Source organism: Epinephelus lanceolatus, chromosome 21, assembly GCF_041903045.1.
Source record: "Epinephelus lanceolatus isolate andai-2023 chromosome 21, ASM4190304v1, whole genome shotgun sequence".
Taxonomy (NCBI): Eukaryota; Metazoa; Chordata; class Actinopteri; order Perciformes; family Serranidae; genus Epinephelus; species Epinephelus lanceolatus.
Genome location: NC_135754.1, coordinates 17979084 through 17999924, shown reverse-complemented (window position 1 = coordinate 17999924; position 20841 = coordinate 17979084). Strand labels below are relative to the sequence as shown.

At 45.3% G+C, this 20841-nt stretch overlaps 1 protein-coding gene across 2 annotated transcripts in view; it reads right to left on the bottom strand.

Moving 5' to 3' along the window:
• The window catches only part of capn15 (calpain 15), a 48040-nt gene extending 27565 nt beyond the window's left edge, over nt 1-20475 (bottom strand). The window contains exons 1-2 of one of the 2 annotated variants that reach the window (XM_033611623.2): nt 20338-20475; nt 768-2406 (exon numbers count right to left, since the gene is read on the bottom strand). In XM_033611623.2, the coding sequence (XP_033467514.1) occupies nt 768-2384 (1617 nt within the window). In that variant the 5' untranslated portion in view covers nt 2385-2406; nt 20338-20475. Of the gene's footprint in view, nt 1-767; nt 2407-16213; nt 16944-20337 lie in introns of those variants that run through there. The other variant, XM_033611622.2, reaches the window with a different exon arrangement.
• Nucleotides 20476-20841: the final 366 nt, after the last annotated feature.

Below are 20841 nucleotides of genomic sequence, written 5' to 3'. Positions count from 1 at the left end.
AACGTACGTGCTAGTTAGCTGTTGGCTGGAGCCTTTGAGGTCTATTCAGTTGCAACTTTCTGGCTGACACACTAGCGACGTGAGGGGAAGCAACAGTCAGCCGTCTTCGCCACTAGCTCTTTGATGTTGGTTTGGTGTGTCTGGGTAGTAAGATGTGCTGCGGTCTGACTCAAGCTAGGCTGTTGTCATAAAAAAAAAAAAAAACCATCACTGCAAAGTCTAATCAGAACAAACAATGAAACCAGACTCATTAGAGCCTCCTGCTGAGGAGTTACAGTCTTAAGAGAGACTTTTGAAATGGTGAATCAGAACTGACTTCTCTGTGACTGAGGGCAGGTTATAGACTGGATATTCAGTATGAGACACTCTGTATCTGCAGCTCATTTAAGTGGCCAAGATTCGCCCACTGGCCCTTTAAAACTCAGCTAACGAAGCAAGTGCAAACAGAGGCAATGACAAAGCCTATTAGCATTTCTGTGAAATTAGAGAGATTGAGGGAGTGGGAACAATGCCAGAGACATAACAAAAAGAGGAATTACAATGAGGGGACTGTGCACTGAAAAGCAATGTGCACCCTGTGACGCATTGCACATCCAACTAAGCAGATTTCTCAGAGAAAAACTCTACAAAATGTAAAGATATAAAGAAGGTAATGGTGACTCATGACTGTTATTGTTAATAGACAATAACCCACATCAGTTACCTGCAGATGAACACTTGTGGTGTTTTAATGTGTTTCAAAGCTACGACAAATATATTTTTCTTACCTCTCTGCAGAAGCTGACTATATTCTCCCAAAGCTCCTTGGCCTCGCCCTCGTCATTTCGTCGACGGGCCTCTACATGCATGCTCTCCCTCCTCTTCAGAGGCTTAACCACCTTTCGAAGGGTGAGGTACTGCTGCGGTGTGTGGCATGCTGCACAGTTTTTGGCCTTGATGTCATTGAGCAGCGTACATGCTGGGCAGCTCCACTGTGCTACCTTCTCCTGAAGGAGTGCAGAGGTGGAGGACGAAGAGGAGCCAGAAGAGGCAATAGCAGAAGAGGAGGGAGGGTAGCCCCGGGCTTGTTTCCGTGCTTTATGACCCGAGGAGGATGAGGAAGGTGTACAGGAGCATGATGCAGAGCCACAGTGTGTACAGCAGCGTGGCAGGGGCACCTGCTGCTCCTGAAAGCCGTGCAGCTTAGAAGAACCGCAGGCAGAGCACTTGGGGGCACCAGTAGGGTTGCGCAGCGTGCACTTGGAGCAGGCCCAGGTGCTAAAGTCCGGGCTGGAGGGGCTGGCTGGAGTAAATCGTACCGTCTCACAGCCTACTAGGTCGATGAGGTCAGCACCAGCCCGTGACGAGCGGCAGGCCTCGCACTTAGACGAGCTGCCCGGGTTGGGCAACGAGCAGCTAGGGCACTTCCAGGTGGGGGCGGCGGAGGGAGCAACAGGGAGGTGGGGGTTCAGTGGGTGAGGATCTTCTTCCTCTAATATACTGAGGCGCTTGCTGGGGTATGAAGGTTCCTGGGGCTGGGCATGTTTGGGCTTGGCTGGCCGCTGTGGGCCTGGCTGGGGTGGCACACTGGCTGCTGAAGGGGACGTGGGGCTGGGAGTGTTGGTGCCTGGGTTTGGTGGGCGCCCTGGAGGGGGCACCTCTCTCCTGCTGCGGGGCACTGGGTTGTTTTGGAGGGAGGAAAAAGAAGTAAAAGGTGAGGAAAGAGACTGTGAGGACACATGGGGAGGTTCTTGAGGATCACAGGGAGGAGCTGGAGGAGAGTCATCTGTTAGGTCTATAAGAAGCGGGGCAGCCCCTGCTGGGTTAACAGGAAACCCCAGCACAGGTGTGCGCACCTCAGGCACCACCAGTGCCTCAGGCGGGATTTTAGGCAAAGACAGTTTCCTTGGCCCACCACAGGCCGAGCATGACAGTGCCACGGGTGTGTTGTGAAGTGTGCAGCGAGGGCAAGCCCAGCCAGAGTGGTGCCCTTCCAGGCCGCACACCTCTCCGTTGCTCTCAGACCGCCGCAGCACTTCCTCCTTAGCGGGATGCTGTCCATGGGGCTCAAGCAGAACTGTGGGGATGACAATAGGTGCTGGAGGTTCGGTCGGAGCAGGTGGGAGGCCATTGGCAGTGGCAGCTATGGTGGTTGTAGGGGGCGTGTGAGTGGCAGGTGACGGTCCAAAGCCACAGACAGAGCAGGCTCCAGATCCCTGTGGGTTATTGAGCGTACAGCGGGGACAGGCCCAGCGGTGCTCCTCGGTGCTGCTCAGCCGCAGGATCTGGTTAAGGTCGGGTTTCTGGCGTGGTGCCTCACAGATGGAGCAGCGAGGTGCTGCGCCGGCATTTAGGAAGGTGCAGCGTCCACATGACCACTCACTGCCTCGCACCGCTGCTGCCATGGAGCCAGGAGAGTGAGAGTGGCTGGAAAAAAGGAAAACAATGACTCAAAAACAAATTCAACAACCAGATGAGTCAGTATTACATTCTGCCATATAACTGTAATTGCTTAGCAATAATACATGCATATTAAGTGTGCCAGTGTGCAATCATTTCAGCCACTGCAGTCACTAATATTCTGAGCTGTGTTTAAACAAAGTGTTGGTGGAGAAAAGTAGGAGGAAAGGAAAAGACGGAGGACGGTATCAGAAAGAGTGAGGGATAAGAAATTATGAGAAAGCCAGAGAACGAATACAGGCCTCCAGTCAACTAAGGGTGATTAACTAAAGGAAGAGAGGACAGCAAAAATATCTCAGAGTGCAAGAGGAGGAGAGACAGGCAGAATTAGAAAAGAAAAATAGAGTGTGAGAGGGAAAGATTAGCCAGTGCAGGGGAAAAATCAAATCTCCCTCCTGGGGGCTGAGGGCAGTAAATCCATACACAATGGCCACATGATTAGAGCCAGGAAGACAGCGCATAGAGAGGAGGAGCGAGAGGAGAGGAGAGAGGAAAGGAGAGGACAGGAGGCTATTGCCTTAGAATACCAAGGATAGCGTTTCTTCAGTCCTCCTGACTGACACTTATTAGGATAGAAAAAAACATGTGGGATCTCTTCCACTTCATATTAGCACTCTCTCCGCTTTTACTCAGTGAATGCTAATGCAGGATAGATGAGGGCAACTTAAGGTCAGGTCAATCCCATGCCCAGATGAATTTCCTAATGAATTTTGAATGCATGAGTCTATTAATTCTGGCAGCACTTAGGACTTTGGCATATTTTAGTGACAAATCACTCCTGGATTCAAAGCAATTTAAAAACAACTACCATCAACATCTTTAACAGGACTCCAGTGGTGTAAACAGTGCAGAGGGAAATGTGCGGAGAGGAGAACAAATCAATTTTAGACAGTTTTGATTCAGAAGCATGGGGGAGCAATTCATCTATCTAGTCGTGCTACTCCGTTGATTTCCACCTCGTACATATAATAACCTAATAAAGCAGTCTGTTTCCAGGATTGACTTGTATGTACAGTTCGCTCTGTGGGCCTGCAGCTCAGTCAATCTGACTTATAGATAGTGGGTATATTAAGGCCTTTGGGAGAGGAAGCAGCACAGTTGGATACCTCCAGAGAGCAGGGGGGGGGGGGGGGGTTGGCAAGGGCCGGCCCTGAGGGATGGACGTGGCTGCTTTCTGGACAAGCCCATAAATGTCACTGCCACTCAAGCTGCTCATGTGTGAACAGCAACATAGAGATGGTAATGTGGGAACTGTAGGGTAGTGGAGGGTAAGGTGCTAAGAGCTAGAATCCTCCGATGTTCCTCGCATTGATCCCTGTGGCGAAGACGCTGCCCGCAAAATGACCGCTGGGCTCGTGGATCTGGCTACATTTATCCCTTGTTATTGTGTTTTGGTTGGAGGAATCTAAAAGCTGCTCTCACAAAGGCTTTTATAGGGAAGAGTGGTTTGTGTCTGTTTGTAAAATGTCTATACTCCCCATGGAAACAGCCTATTTTTCTATGAAAAACATATTCTGATAATCCTCCGTTGTTTTCACATCAGGGCATGGGAATAAAACAACCTCAAAGTCGATGACGACATTTACATGCACGCTAATAGTCCACAGAATATTACATTTAGATTTACGGATGTAGGCCATTTTCCGAATGTTGCATTGTCTGATTAAAACATAGGGGATATGCGTATATTATTTAGGTTTTATGAGCATTATTTGGACATGGATACAACACATTTGGAATATGTGTCTCAACTGGGGTTCTACTGCAGTTTGCGACACCAACATCCTCCCTGTTTATGGTCAGCTATGTCCGTTATCATGGATTCAATATACATAACATGACAGACTTCGATATCAACAAGTTCTTGGATATGGGAAATTATCGGAATGCCAATTTTTTCAAGAAGGTCACTGAAGAAATAAAAGACTGCCGCTGTGTTTACATGGCACAAGCGTTTCAAGCCATTCCACTTCTCCATATTTTGAGGTGATAAACGACATGTTAGGGTAAATTAATCGGAGTACACGTGGCTGCATCTAAACCTTTTTTGTAAAAGGGGCAAAAAACAGAATATTTTGTGCATGAAACGCAATTCATGTGACATATCAATTCCACTGAACAAGTATAGAGAAGTCTTGTAATTATGACTGCTGGATGACCGGTTGAGGTCCTGCTCTTCTCCACTGCAGCACCATGTGTCCTGGCCGGCTAACTGCCCTTACTTCAACTCCATTAAACCCTTTCAAACTGCGAATCCTCCGAACCCAGGGGAACCTCTCTCACAAAAAAAAAACAAAAAAACCTCCAGCTCCCAGTACACTGTCTTCTCCTCTCGTCAACTCTCCTCCCGAAGGTAAGGTAGAGAATGACAGTAGGGACGGACGCTAATGCGTGTCTTTGGGTGTCTTCGCGTGTGTGGGTCCTTGCCGCTGGGTGTGTGCACTTGTGTGTATACAGGCATGGAGCTACTGTATCTCTATTTGTAGATAGCATCTTGTTATATTGTCAAACTGCATTTGTGCCTTAGTTTGTGTGTGTCCTCAGCCCCAGGGCAGCACAAGTATGTAAGCAGAAGTCCCGGTGCTTTATGTCAGGAGCCATTAGCGCTGAATTCATTGTCCCAGGCTGAAGTCAGCACTCCGACGTAAAGCAGGGCCCACTGGGTGAGGAGGAAACTCTGCCTTCCAATGATAACAATAAGCAAAACTAGGAAAACACTGTTTTTGTGAAGACATATAAACACTGGGAAATCAGTGTTGAGCTTTGTTTTGCTTCGTCCTTCATCACACAGTGGTGTCTGCCATGTCCCCCTGAGAGCTACGCAGTACTAGGTGTTCTTGACCTCAAGCATCAACAGTATCACTCAGTAAGAATTCAAAAAAGGATCAAAATCATTTCCCTACAATTATTTCACATGCTCTGAAAATATTAATTCCCAAACAACCTGTGCTGTGTCCTCAGACTACAACACATCCCCCACCCTAGCTTAGCTAAATGTGGTCGAATTAAGTGGCAGCCCCATGCTAGCATTGATGGCACATGTTCACACCGTGCTTAGCTCTCCAAAGGCCTGCCTATCCGAGGGCCGCAAACAGCAATGACGACAACGGCGGCGGCAACAACAACAGCAAGTGTCAACACCTCATGTTTGATGACAGGTTCTTCCCCGTGGCCATTTTCATAACTGTCAGGCCTCTTTCATCTCCAGCGAGAGAGAGCAAAGTCACGGTGTCAGCCACATGGAGACTTTGTCAAAGCAATTGATTTGGTTCTCGACGGAGCGCGGGGAATGCAAATTCATTATGTTTCTGTCTGCGACGGCCAAGGCAGGAGCTTTTCATTGAAGTGATCAGCCTCTCACGGAATGTTTCATATCTAGCTTAATTATCTCATTATTATCTGTTGTAAGAACAACTACAACAATCATTCTGGCCCTCAACTAAAAGGATGCACTGTGAGTGTATAGTGAGTACACACGCACACACGTACACAAATCCTTGTATGTACAGAACATGCCTGTAGCAGACAACAAAAACACTACAGCCCGTGATCCCTGAACCCGACATAAAAGGATGCTTTCTGTGTACATACTCCACTCACAGGAGTGTGTACAAACACACACAGACGCGCGCCTTTTGTCCTTGGCCCTGTGCTCAGTGGAGCTGCTCTAAAAGTGCCCACTTCAGCTCCTCAGTTCCTCAGTGTCGCAGACCTGGGCGAGTAGCCAATAGCTTACAGTGGAGAGAGAGAGAGAGAGAGAGCGAGAGAGAGAGAGAGAAAGAGAGAGAGAGAGAGAGGGAGAGAGAGACCTCACCTCTAGAAAACCCATCGTTTTGCAATGAGGCCCCTCTGTACAGCCTGCCGCCCATAAAGTACCTACTCCTAGTCTAAATTAATTTAAGTAAGAGCATCAATGACCCCTGGCCAATTTCTCAATGCATCGCTAGGTGTAAGACAATCATGGAACACTTCAGCACACTATTACAAGGAGTGAGAGCTGTACAGTGAAGACGAGCAAACCGGTTACAGTGTGGTGGGTGGAAAAAGTCAAAGTAACCGCCGCAACTGAGGCGTCAGCATGCAAGTCTTCAGGCTATAGAGGAAAACATACCTGAGAAACTGAGAGACACCCAATGTAAACAACCCTGGATGTAAGAGGGGTCAGTGATTCTTTAAGTGATGCTAAAGTTAGAGTAAGTCTCCATAAGCACCGCTGATCATGTGTAGGCCACCTATGACTGGCCACTTGGATTTATTCCACATGCTGAACTCGGTTGCGAGATTAAGTGAGCTGAGTCTCGCCAGCTTCTCCCTGCGTCGCTGTGAGACATTTGGCCTTTGTGCGACAGTCATTAGCACTGCCTTTCCGTGGTTGGCCTCGAGCCCAGGGCCTGAGGGGGAAAGCGTTGTACCCTCCTTAACCACTGGGGGCAGAGTGCTCCTGCTTTGCACATTCAACACACCAACAAGCATCATAACGAAACAGATTGTCCTCAGAGTAGCAGAAGGCGTGACTGTTAGTATGTGCATTTTTAAATGTTGACAGTCTATTTCCTTGATGATTAAGTGTGGCAATAAGCCTGAACTGCTTTAACATTTATATTCCACTACTTTTTAAATGTCAGACCTGTTTTTGTTCTGTTACCATCAGATGATGTTGTATCTGATGTACTGCACTGTGCGATACAGACGTGCCTTTTGTTCCACTTAAATCTAAAAACAAAGAACATAATTAATAATGAAAGACTACCAAAAAGGACAAAAATGTAATAATATTAGTTCTTCCTCAACAATTCAAACACTTAACTGGCTGCCTGATAAATTAATCCTGACATTAGACGAAGCCAAAACATAAAAGGAGTCAGTCAGCACTTCACAGATGTTATGTAACGCATGGCCTGTCAGTCAGCGTACAGTGAGTGTCACACAGGGGTTTCCATGACAGCTCATCTTGTGACTTGCTGCGCTTTCACAATTTTACAAAACAAAAAAGGTTTCTCAAAGCCTCGACTGTTAACACGAGTAACCAAACAGTTGTTGCCCATCAGACTGATAACTAATGATAAAAATCACACTTCTTATCTTGTGTACGTATGTATGTATGTATGTATGTATGTACTACATGCATCTGGGAGCAACATCCCAAGTGGATTTCTTGGTGTAAGAGTATACTTAACAGACAAAAAAGACTCCTGACTGTAATGTATATCTTGTACACAACAGCAAACTAAAACGTAATACAAAATGTGTGTATCTGTACAAATTCAATTTAGCGAACTAGTACATCACTGCTTGGATGTGGTTGCTTCTGTAGGTGTGTGTGGTCCTACAGTACTGAGTCGGCAATCCATACAGTGTTGTTGGGTAATTTTAGCTACCACTTTTACTTTTACACCGCTGAGAAATACTGTGAGAAAACGTGTTTTCTAACAGACTGAGAACTTTGTTTAATAGCACAGCAGATTGCTAAAATGCATAACCTCTGGTAATAACTGTGTAACATTTAAAGTTACAGTTGGTAACTTATATAATCAAAACTTTTACTCATATTACTGAAGTGCTCCTGATGGCATTTGCAAAAATCCATTGCGCCTTAACAAAAACAACCAATCAGAGCTGAGGAGTCTTTAACCCAGCTGCCAATCATGTCAATCTCTGCTTATGAACTGTGGTCAAGCTGTCAAACTAGGCAGCGCTGATCAAATATGAATCAAGATTCTGTTACTGCAACGCTTATTTCTCACCTCAGATGTTTTCAGAAACATTTTAGTGTACTGTTTAGCTGTAAAATAAGAAAGTAAGTCCAGCCAATGCGCATTGCTTGGTTTGGCTTGACTTAAAGCTGGGCAATGGGAAGATATTATACTGTTATCAAGATATGAGACTACATATAATCTTAGATTTTGGATATCGTTGTATCATGATATGACATTAATGGTGTTTTTCTCCCTCATTTTAAAGGCTGTATTACAGTAAAGTGATGTAAATTTATCAACTTAACAGACTTTTCAGTTTGTTTTAACTCTTGCCTTAACCCACGTAGTCACTCAATCCACATTACTGATCAAAAATCTCATTGTGTTCATATTTTCTGGGGAAAAAAAACAACAACAATAGTCATCCCTACAACTTTGTCGCATCAGAGGGGGCATTTGGTTAGAAATATTCTTATGTTCAATTTTCTCTTCCAGTCCTAGCATTAATGCAGTGCTTTTGAGGAGATTTAAAAATATCTAGATATATATTATGTATCGAGATATAGCCGAAAAATATGGTGATATAATTTTCAGAGCATATCGCCCAGTCCTAGCTTGACTGTTTTCAACATGGTGACCAGGTCACAAACATTCTAATTTTACAGATAAATAGGCATTGCAGTGACAGAATCTTGATTCATATTTGACCGCAGTTCACAAGCAGTGACTGACGTGGTTGATGGCTGCGTTAGAGTCTCTTCCTTTCTGATTGGTTTTCATTCAGCCACAGTGGATTCTTGCAAATGCCTTTAGAAGCACTTACGAGGAGGCAACGGAACATAATCTTTTCACAGGTTATATGTCTCAAGTACTACTGTCAGGATAAAGAGAAAGTTTCAGCAAATATGTCAGTTATTTTTATAAAAGTTGCCAAATATAGCTTTAAATTTAAGAAACTAAGAATTTCAATAAGATTTCAATCATTAGCAACTGAATATTAGGGCTGCAGGTAAAATCAGTTTTAAGACACTCACATTGAGGCAATTAAGCCTGCTCAATGATCAATAGGGTAATCAATACTGTGGACAATTGGATACTATCTTGCCTCCATGCTAAAGCTGCAAGACTAATTTTTCATCCAGTCAGATACCTATACGGTGGTTTGTAATGCACGTAAATATATGCGTAGATTGATGAACATAAGGTTATAAGAAATGCACTCCATCTCATCTTAAGCATGCCACACTTGATCTGTTGATAAGTATTTGATTTGTTATTTGAACTTTTTGCTTTGCAGCATCAGTTATTAGTGATTACTAATAGGTTGTGTGAGGCTGATGGCTCTTGGTAGCCTGACTGTTTTCAACTCACTTTGCGAGACGGGCTCCACATATAGCCCCCACACACAAACACGCTCAAATAAAGTGAGTCACTCTTGTGATAAATATTTACAGGCAGAGTCTTGAGTGAATGCAGGGAGATAGCTGGAGATGTAGATAACATAGCTTATAAAATGTTTATGTTAGAAAAATGTCTCGGTTATTGTGCACTTGATGATGAACCTGTTAAATAGCTGCAGCCGTTGAAACAACAGGGATGCAAGGGGTGATTTTTATAACCGCCAGCTGTAAGGGTATCACCCGAGGTTTTCAGAGCAGTAGCATTACTGCTTGTGCTTTTTATGTATTTTACTTCATCCATGCAAGTATCGCTGGCAGACAGAATGATGATGCCAAATGAGTGCCGATTGTTGTTTAACAGAGCACAGCTTGTTATTAAAAATGACACTTATCACGGGCCAATATGCCCTTGGATCAGAAAAGCTGTAAAAAAGGGATAATGAATGTCGAAACATTCTGCTGCATCCGAACACACCCAGAAAACTTCAGTGACAGGGATTAGATCAGCACTTTCACACATTCTTTAGCACACTTGAGGAAACCAACTGAGAATTTATTTCGCCCCTTTAGTAATGAATGCAGTCTGTCTGCAGCCGTTTTACTGGCAAAAGATTTTGTTTATCACTTCATTGTGGGATTTTTTTATTTTCTTGTTCGCAGATCAGAGCAACCTTTTCGCTTAAAAGTACTTTCGCCCGAGCAAGCATTCCTCCCTGCCTGTCTATCAGAGGAGCTGATGAGTCAGGGTCAAAGACTTGAGGATTAACTGTAAAAGCCTTAGTTCTACCTGCCGGCTACCATGTTATGGCATGAAAATGACTCATTACTCAACCCTGACAGGTCTCCGGAATTAATGCGTTGTAACAAACATGATGGAGCTGAGCCAATGGCTGCAACTTATCTGAGGCGCTGGATCCAGAGTCCAGACTAGGGCGGCAGATAAAGAGTTCCTACTGTGACATGCTGAGACTTGATGACGTGACACGAGGGATTGGTGACAGTGAGGACTTAGTCACTGGGGACAGCGCAACAAGATAATTGGGGAAGTTTTGATGCAGTGGCACTGAGAAGGACACTTTTTAATGAGACGTTTTGAGACAGAATAGATTATTAAGTGTTATTGTGTTGGCACAGACTACTCCGACCTGAGCAAACTGGACTAAAGGCCTTTTGAAAAGTGCCCTTAAACTGAGATGTTCCACCAATAAACATCACTTAGGTAAGGGTTTGGGCAATATATTGATACTCTATCAATATTATTTTTGATATTCTACTGTATTATATTGACATAAGACTAGATATCGTCGTAGATTTTGGATATTCTTGTATTTAATGGCCACATTACAGTAAAGTGTGCCATTATTTGACCTTACCACACTATTATAGCCATGCTACTGTTTGCCTTTACCCACTTAGTCATTTTGTCCACATTACTAATGATTATCTATCAAAAATCTCATTGTGTAAATATTTGTGAAAGCACCAAAAGTCAACCCCACAATGTTGTTTCAATAGCAGTAGCGGTATCTGATAAAATAAAATAAAATAAAATAATCCATACTGCCAAGCCCTAGGCTGTACACAAGTTTTTTGTACTTTGAATATAACTAAGGCGTCAGAGTCCAAGAAAGACACCAAAATAGAGCTTGTTTTTTATATTTTTAAAGTGCCAGGGTAGGATCCCTTGCCCCCCCCCAACAGAGGTCTGGGCTGAGCCCCCCAGTGTCCTCAAATATTAGACACGCCCCTGTGTACAGCTAACCTTTGCGCATCCGCTGTGACTGGATTTGTCTCTTGGCAAAGATAAAGCAGGTCGCAAACTTCGAAACACTGAAAACAGGAAATTCATTTACAGTGAGAAATATTATTAATGTTCGTTTGTTAACTGGCCCCTGGCCTCCTGTCATTTTGCAAACTGAGTATCTCTGTTATACACGATAAAAAAATGGAACATCACAAGAGGGGTGTGATGCTGTAGAAACAAGGGTGCAGTTGTGCAGCCTTAGTGTTATGTGTCAGGGCAATCCCATGCAATCTGAGTCTGGTTGTGCCTTTTATAATGTTAAGTTGTTTGTAGGCAAGCCTGACCCACATGACCACACACCTTATGATCAAGACCTCATAACCCAGATCTAATTTCAAGATAAGATATGATGTAAAAATCTTTTCTGTGGGATAAAAGACTGAAGATACTAAGAATGCAAATACTGGTCAAAAGAGGGGAACAAAACTGAAAGAACAGTAACATCCGACCTCTGGCTGTGCCCTTGTGAATATTTCACAACCAGTGCCCACTTTTGATGAGTGAATCTGTCAACGGTGGAGACAGCTTCAGACATTTGAATCTTTAAACAGAGGAAACTGTCTGACAGGGTTTCAGCAGACATCAGTAGCGCGGAGCTAAGTGAGAACGAGCAGGAAGCTGGCAGGAAGCTCCAGAGTGGGGAAGGAAGAATAGGGAAGTAATGGCAGGGGCAGGGTGCTGCCACCGCTGCCACTGTGCTTATCTGGAGTTCCTGCAGGCACCCAGACCTGGAGGGCAGGAGGACTGCTGACATAGCGCTACCTTCACCCAGAGGGGAACTTCTCAGACAGGCAGCACAGAGCGGAGTTTTACTTCCTGTTTCCACGACACAGATTCAAGCTTTGAGGGCAGACCACTTGCCTTGAGGTTTCTAGCTCACTGGCTCCTATCTGACACCACTACACACTGACATGAATAATCAGCTGGTTATATGGTATTCTTCCAGAGGTGTAATTTGCCAGCACGCTTCTTTTTGCGTGTGCGAGGCTGCCAGGTTACCATGTGTGGTCTTATCTCGGGCCCGATGGAATTAGGTTACTGAACATATGCTACAGATTTCCATGGCAACAAGAGTGGGGGGATCTGGAATCATGTCAGTAGCAGTGCCAATAGGCTAGCTTTTCTTGCAGCACTGACGCTCTGTTTTCCAAAGACAGCCACACTGCGAGACAAAGCCTGCATGCCAGATCTATTCTGGTGGCTCGGGGACCGTCCTGACGCGGCCCTGTCTTCATCAGACTGGCAACAACAAAAGGAGGATGCGCTGAAATAATTCAGACATAAACATGGCCAGTGACCACGCTGGTCGAATCCAAGTGGACCTGTTTTAATCCAATTAAAGGGAGGAGAGCCAGTGGAATGGAGCTGCGATAAACGCTATCATCCATCATACTGGGACAGTGGAGACTCTGGGATCGACTCTGGAGAGGGCAGACACTAACTTTAAGGGCTCCAAAGGCCACGTGCAGCGGAACACACCAGCACTATGGGGCTGTGATATAATGAAGCACAGTTCCATTGTTCAAGAGACAGGTTAACCTAAAACAAAAATACATATTTTTTCATCTTACCTGTAGTTAATCTGGGCTACAGGACTAGAGATGTTTTATTTATTCTAAAATCGGGCTGCATTATGCATATACGGAGATATACGGAGAAACTTCACAGATGTTCTCTCTAATCGCAAACATGCACACACTGCACAAGATTTGACTAACGGTGCATCTCACACTACAGGATATTATTTAGATTACCGTGGCAGAAGGGATGAATGCGCCACAAAACAAAACAGAAAATGACATGGTGTGACAACTTGCTGTAATGTTAGCAATGCTGTACAGTGAGAAAAACAAAAGAAGACTAAATGAGTCCGGATGAGGAAATGGTGGGGGAATGCGGTCTATACAGGTTTGTCTATTTTTTAGCGAGAATCTGAGGTGAGATTTCAACTGTCAGTTTTAATATCTGTCAACAGTAATATGCTAGCTAACATTAGTATCAAGGGCTAGGATGTTTGCCGTTGCTTGGCAACACCATCAGGGGTTCCAAACCAATGTAATCGTGACTGTAATCATCAGGGACAAATAGGCCAAAAACTGTAGTCTTAGCTTGGCTTTACTGATCAATCTAGATTGTTTTGGTGTGAGTTGCCAAGTGTAAAGCTGTGTACCTTTCTCGCATATAATAGAACTAGATAGCACTCAGCTTGCGGAGTTCAAAGCTGTAACGTTAGCTAGCTCAGTGGTGTTTGATGAGCTAGCAGTAGATGCACGCTCCATTCTTTGCAGCAATATGATTGCCAGATGTAGTTCAGTGCAAAGAAAATAGATTGTACATGAAAGTGCTCACAACAAGATCTGTGGATTACCTTCAGTAACCAGATCATGATTTTTGGAAAGAGACATTACTGTTTAGGTTTTTTTTGGCATTTTGAGCACCACAAGCAGAGTGCCATCTAATTACATTACACTGGAGAGAAGGCAGACATCTGTATGGCTGATATCTTATATCAACACTCAGCAACTCACACCCAAACAATCTAGACTGATAAACAGCACTACAGGTAAGAGGAAAAATATGCATTTTTTATTTTGGGGTGAACTGCCCCTTTTAAGTTAAACAATATTGCCATTGGGATAAAACCGCATTGTGCTGCTATTCAAATTTAAAATTATGAAACATCACAGCTCACACAACTACACCTCTGTTGCAAATCTTTGTCTGCTGAGTGGGTTGTTATCTTGAGTGAAACTTCACAGTCGAGGTACTGATTCAGTGCACACAAACACTTCCCAAAGTCAATGGGTTGCTGCTGGATGAAAACAAATTGAAATTACCCAAGGACAAGACCATTCATGCAGCCTCTGAGCTAAGAAAAACAAGGGAAAGAAAGCGTTTTTATAGGACAATATATTAGAGAATATACTGTATGAGAACGGCTGAAGTTAAGCCGGGCTCATAGTGTTCTGTTGTTTCTATATTTCATGCTCTGTCACAGCTCAGCAAAGCTTGCCTAACGTTGTTAGGCTCACACAGCAGTGTGTATATGTGCATAAGACTGCGAGTGAGTGCGTGTGTGAGAGAGAGGGGGTAGATAAGAGGGCATGTTCCAAGTGCTACTGCACAGTGTTTCTAAAACATCTATTGTCAGAATATGTGTGTGTGTGTCCCTCTCTGCCTTCCAGCAGTAGACAGAGACGGTGTGTCCTGTATAACTCTGTGTGTCTGCCTGTGTTTTCATGCTCAGCTGACTGAAGGTGGAGTCTGATTGGTGATGGAGGCAGAGGCTTGTTGCTACAGAGATGCACGGAAGAGTCTGCTGAATAAAAAAACAAGTTGACTGAATGATGCAAAACTACACTGACAGCATGAGCTATACTTGAGTGTCATAAATGCATGGAGCTATGGTTGTTGAAGCAGGGGCTAAAACCAGCTCTTTCTATGTCATAAAACTGTTTGAAGAGTGAGCAATGGCAGCCATGACTGCCTTAACTGTTAAATGTAGAGCAACTGCAAGGAAAGCATTGACAGCGGCGGGCAGGAATCAAGAAAGATGAAAGCCCAACTGGAGACCGATGCTGAATAAATAATGACATCCATTGTGGGGAAATGTGATCGGGCTCTCTGAAAATCAATAACTAACAACCGGACCATGATGCCCTGAGTGACTCAGCAACAACTTCAATACACTACAGGCGGTCGATAACAACTGCCTGTTCTCGTTCCGGGAGACATGACCCAAAAAGCTGAAGGAAAACTGGAAACGCTTCTAAACAAGTTTCTGTGAGGGTGGTTGGGAAGATCAGCCTTTTGGAAGAAAGTCAGTCAAAAACTGCTGGATGAGCCACACATTCACACAGAGCTTCTTACACCACACTACTGAAAGGCCTTTTGCTGTGTTGACAATGACTCAGAAGGCAATGACTGGAACAATGGATTACTGCAGCACAGTCTTCCTTGTAGATACAGTAACTGAATATATCTTTTTCACACAGTCAATACTGGCAAAACAGCGTATATGAATAGCATGTCTCTTCCACAAATAGTGTGCTCCGCTAAACCTCGCTCAATTACACAGCTGCTGCTAGCTCAATAAGAAGTTTGTTCTTGGAGAAACTCTTTATAGGTTGCAGTCTAAAAACTTTCCACTACTGACAGTCAAACTAAAAAGTCTAACAAAAATGGGAGTTTTGTCCGAGTGAAACAATACCACAGGGTAGCCACAGCTCCCAAGAGAGTCAGTCCACTGTATTTAATCACTTCCAAAATTAATAGAACTGAATCAAAGCAAGATAAAATGTATGACAGCACAACTCATCATCTAATTACCCTCTGGCTGGTTTTCATTGGGCTCAAAGAGGTCAGGTCAATCTATCTGTCCAGGCAATCCACTCAGCGCTGCATCAAGTGTACCACGTACTGTACAGCTGTGCTAGGCGGCACCAACGGGGTTGGATTTTGGTTCGCAAATCCGGCTTAGCAAGATTTTGGGTGCATCATAAAAAAACATGAAAATGCAGGCTTTGATTAGATAAGCTTTGATGAAACAGGGATTTGATCCATTGCTGTAAGGTTATTGAATCCTCAGTAATCGTTGCTAAAAGCCTGTGAAAGATGAACGGTTTCAGTTTACACCACATCACCCAGATACTGAAGCCAAGACAACACCAGCGCGAGAGCCTCAGAATAATGCCAGTTTGTACGCTCACAGCTCTAAATGGCAGCATTCCTGTGTAACACAACACCACGTCTCACTCCTCCGGTGACTTCCCCAACAACTGGCCGAGCCAGGCCGGCCCGCTGCTCTGTGCCCCGAGAGCGCTCGACTGAGAAATGTGTTGGCACCCGGCTGAGCGGACTGTGGTGGCTCTTACCTGCGCTCTCGGTGGGGCAGCGGGTGCTGCTGCTGACGTGTGATGAAGGTGGTGCCCCACACCGGGCTGCTGTGGCTGTTCCTGAGCCAGCCCACAGGGGGTGACGAGGGGTACGGGGTGCTGCGGAAGCCATGGTCTGACTCTGTCTCTGCAGTGAGAGACGAGGCTGAGCTCCCCATCACCACGGTGATAGGAAATGAGTCTCTGAATGCTCTCTGATGGGAGGTTTGTTTTGCTTTTCGCCTCGAGCTCCAGGAATCCACACTTGTATTCAGTGAGACAAACGGAGATACATGGAGACTAAACGGGTTGTTTGGACCACAACAGCAATCATGTGTTTGTACTTGCTGTAAGCTTCCTGTTGACAACTTCCTGCTTCAAATAAGAAGGATTTTCTCTCGTAAAAGACCTCTGAGGGCGCTACAGTAAAAACAAATAAAAATCACAGCAACAGGGACTCCAAGATAAGGGCACTCAAAAAATGAGCATAACTTGCAGGTGGCCAAGTATGCAGGGTGAAAAATCCCACAGTGCACAGGGGAGGAAGTTCTCAATTGAAACAGTAATTTGATGTGTGGAGCGCTGATTCCCATTCAGCGGTCTGAGGAGAGGAGAAAATACAATTTGCTCACAGCAAAGGTTCGTAATTCTCTCTCGTAGACTTTAAACTTGTAACACTCTGCGCCGTGTCTTCCATAGTGCCACTCATAATTCCACCAGCGTTCCCTCTGACACATCTCCTCAGTCTGTGCATTCTCATGCTTGGCTCCTCTTTCCTTTGCACATGCTCCAATCAATCAATTAGAAAAAGCAGGAAAAGGTGTGGTGCATCTTTCAGCATCTCAGCAGGTAAATCTCTGCAAAATGTAAGCTTCAAGAAAGTGGGAAAAAACAAAACATCCAGGACGGCTCAACAGCATCATGATCCATGAAGACAGGGTAAAAGTCATACAAGTGATATCCACAGAGTCATATACAATGTGGGCACTGGAGGGAATCAACGCATTGCATTTGCTGGGAAGGGTGTTGGCAAAACTACAAGTATGCTAACATCCGAGTCTCATCTTTCAGACATCCAGTCTGACTAACAGCTGCTGTGGAAGTTTACCAGTAAAACACCCCAGCTGCATTTCTCCCACTGGATAAAACGCCATGTTTGAAACCCTTAAGGGAGGGATTTCTCACTTCTGGTATTTGCAGAATTTTTGGATTTCCAACTCACATGAACTCCAGAATGTTCACCCAGACGCAGGGAGCAGCTCTTTAAACTTTACCAGTTGCCACAGCATGTGAATGTTTACAGCTCAGCCCTCGAGTTGTGCGTAAGATCCGACCAAAACCCTCGGTGAGGGATGTTCCGTTTCGGGCTGCGGTGCTCTGCCAGCACATCGCCGGGAGATGATCCTAGTTTCCGCTGTCTGAGAGCGACAGCTTAATTTCTGTCTGATCCCACCGCCGAGGCCGGCCAGTCTAGTTCATCAACTTGGGCTGAGATTTATGTGGACTTGCCGGCCTGTCATGGCAAGTCTCTCTACGGGCGAAGCAGCTGCGGGAAATATGCACCACCACATTTGCATGCATCTTTTGACGAGTATCGATGGCTTGCAAAAACCCTGAGGCAAAGTCTGAGGAGGGTGATACCCTGTGGTTTGTTTTTGCTTTATCTCACGAGATCACATTTATAGTTAAGCTTTCCTGATTCAGTGCATGTTGCATGATAATTAATCGTTCATATGGGCTCCCAATTAAGCCCAACAACACCACAGCGAAGCACTACTTGTATAAAAAAAAAAGGTGGTGGGCTTCCACACAGCGGCACAGAGGCCAGGGAGAGTCTCACACAGAAGCCGACATGCAGGTTTAAGAAACGCTCAAATAGCCGAGGAGGTCTCATCCAGGAAGGAGCACTCAATCGTAAATTTCACCATCTTCCGCCGGGTCCATCCCAGCCTGCCTTCATCTCATATTTCCAGGGCTGTAGATGCTGAGCCTTGCTGCCTTACATTAGGACACATCCTCGCTCCAGTCCCGCTGTCGCCTGCTCATACTGTACAGCTGCTCCACCCCAGGATACCTGTGTTTAATGGCTCCATTTGAGCATGTTATAGTCCCGTTATATGTCCTTATTCTCCCCGTTGTGTGTATTTTTTGTCCACGGGCTTTAATTCTCCCTCACTGGTAGCGTGAGTGCAGTGGACGAGGGATGCAATCTCCTCCTATAACAGCGGATTACTGGAGTGTCAGCAGAGCGCAGGCGCACTGGCGCCGGCGATCAGAGGCAAAGCTGTGAGGCTGCGTTCAAGAGATTTAAATAAACCTAAATCGAGTCGTGGGGATCTCACTTGTTAATGTGAATAAGATCCTGGAGTGATGGCTGATGATGGGTGTCAGTGCCAGCCAAGGCAGGGCGAGGTGTGTTCACACACTCAGGGGACACACACACCACATGTCACGCTCACACTCACTAATAACCTAAGTGTCTCCATGTTTTCCTGCTGAAAGAAAGCAGCCTTCATGGTCAACGCCAGAGAGGGGGGGGAGTAAAGGGTTAAATAGAAGATAGCGGTGACTGCAACACTCATCATTGCTCAACTGTCCCTGCACATTACTGAGATAAGCCTTCAAACTTTCCCTCTCCTCTCTCTTCCACTTCATATCACTTTGCTGACCTCTTTTCTGATCCTTCTCTTTGAATCCAGCGTTCACCAGCACACTTAAAGCACAGGCCTTAACCATGGCATTAAATTATCCATAGCATCCTTCATTGCATTGAAAGCAAGTGTGTTAACCATTAGTCAAGAACAAATGCAGGTCAAGGAGGCCAGTCATTCGTCTGGGAATCTGCCTAGTTTCGCAGTAAGGGTGTGTTCCCAACGCAAAGATGAGTTATGTGGAAGCTGCCTTGTTGAGTGAACTGAGACTGAAACTGGTTTGTCTGGTAAACTTGACTTCCACTGCAATTCCAGGGAACAACACAAGCTATGTGGCAGATGTGGAGTGAAGTCTAACCCCAGCTCCAGAGTGAAGATGTCAAGAATGTGTGCGTCATACAGAACGCCAGGCATAAACAGCTTACTTGTGTTCATCATAAAACCCCATTCAGTGACCAAATGCACATGCAGGTTGTGCAATCACACCCATTTAACCTAACTACATAACAGCACACTCACAATGACAGAAGTGCAAAAACAACTAAATCACTAAAGCAGTTTGCACAGGTTGTTATCACCACACAAAACTGCAAATAAACGAGCACTTAAGTCAGACGACTGCAACCCTCCTTTGTTAAGGGTGCACCTGTCCAAGGGCCACCTGTCCCTCTGCAAGCCAGCACCCAGAGACACAGCAGCTGACACAGTCAGTGCCAGCGAAAAGAGAGAGATTGGATTTCACTTCTTTTCTCCCGGGACACAGAGGGGGAAGAAGGGAAAGGGAGGATGTGAGCTGATTTCACGCTACATTGTAAGTTGTCATTTCTACACCACCCAAAATGTCCTGGCTGCCTGTCACACACTTGTTTTCTCCCCTGTGGCCATTCTCTGAGCAGAGCACAAATGATTACACTCTACAAGCTCACTCCCAACTACACACATTAGCCTTTCTTTGGGATGGGGATTCTCAAGTGGATGAGAGAAGTTCAGGCCTCAGGTCATGCATCATGCACCCTGCTGAAGTGCCCATGAGGCAAGCAAAAGAGTCTCTAGTATCTCTGGTTCATCTGCCTGACCTTGCCCTCTGACCTGCCCCACTCCCATTCACACACAGCAAGAAAAATGTCCATGTTGTTATTGAATTATCCTGCTCTGCTAAGTGAGGCAGCCACAGTGGAACAAGCTCCACAGCTGTTATGTGAAACCACGTTTTAAATAAGAGGCACTGTCACATAATCGATCTATTTACGGCCAAAGTGTAAGCCTGTGAGCCCTGTCACTACCACTAACATTAGCTATACGCTGCAGCAGCCTGATGAAAACTCTCAACAATCCCATTGAGACAGCGCGAGCCGAGGACGCCGGGGACTCTGTAAACAAAGACACTCTTATTCAGTGAAATGGTCGACGTTACCGATGCTACCCTACAGCTGTGTACTTCTCAAACTCCAGCCACACGTCGGTTATTCTTACCTCAAGTCGGTCGGAGGGGAATTATTCCTGTTTTTCGCTCGTGTGTGCGTTAACTTTTCACAGCCATCGAGACGATAAGTTCTTCCCGGGTTGTACTTCGGCCACCGTAACCTCTCCAGGCTTTAGCTTCGCGCGCTCCGCTGCCGCCCCATATTCCCGACATTTGTGACCAACACGTACATGTACAGTTTATTTTCACTCCGACGGGTATTCACGAGACTGATGCGACCGCGTAGGTTTACCTCAAACAGCCCAGGAAGGAAGGGGAATCTCCAAGGAGCAAATAGAGCACGCGCGTACGTCGAATGCGTACCGGGTGGTTGCTTGCTACGTAGGAGCGCACGCGAACGTACGTAAAAGCCAGTCAAGAATACAAGGGTAGAAAACTACATTTCCCTGGTTCTACACGGACATTTTCGACTAGGTATATCCGGGTACAAACGTCGTCACCTTTGACAAACATAAATAACCGAATACACGGTATTTTAAGCCTTACTAAAATAC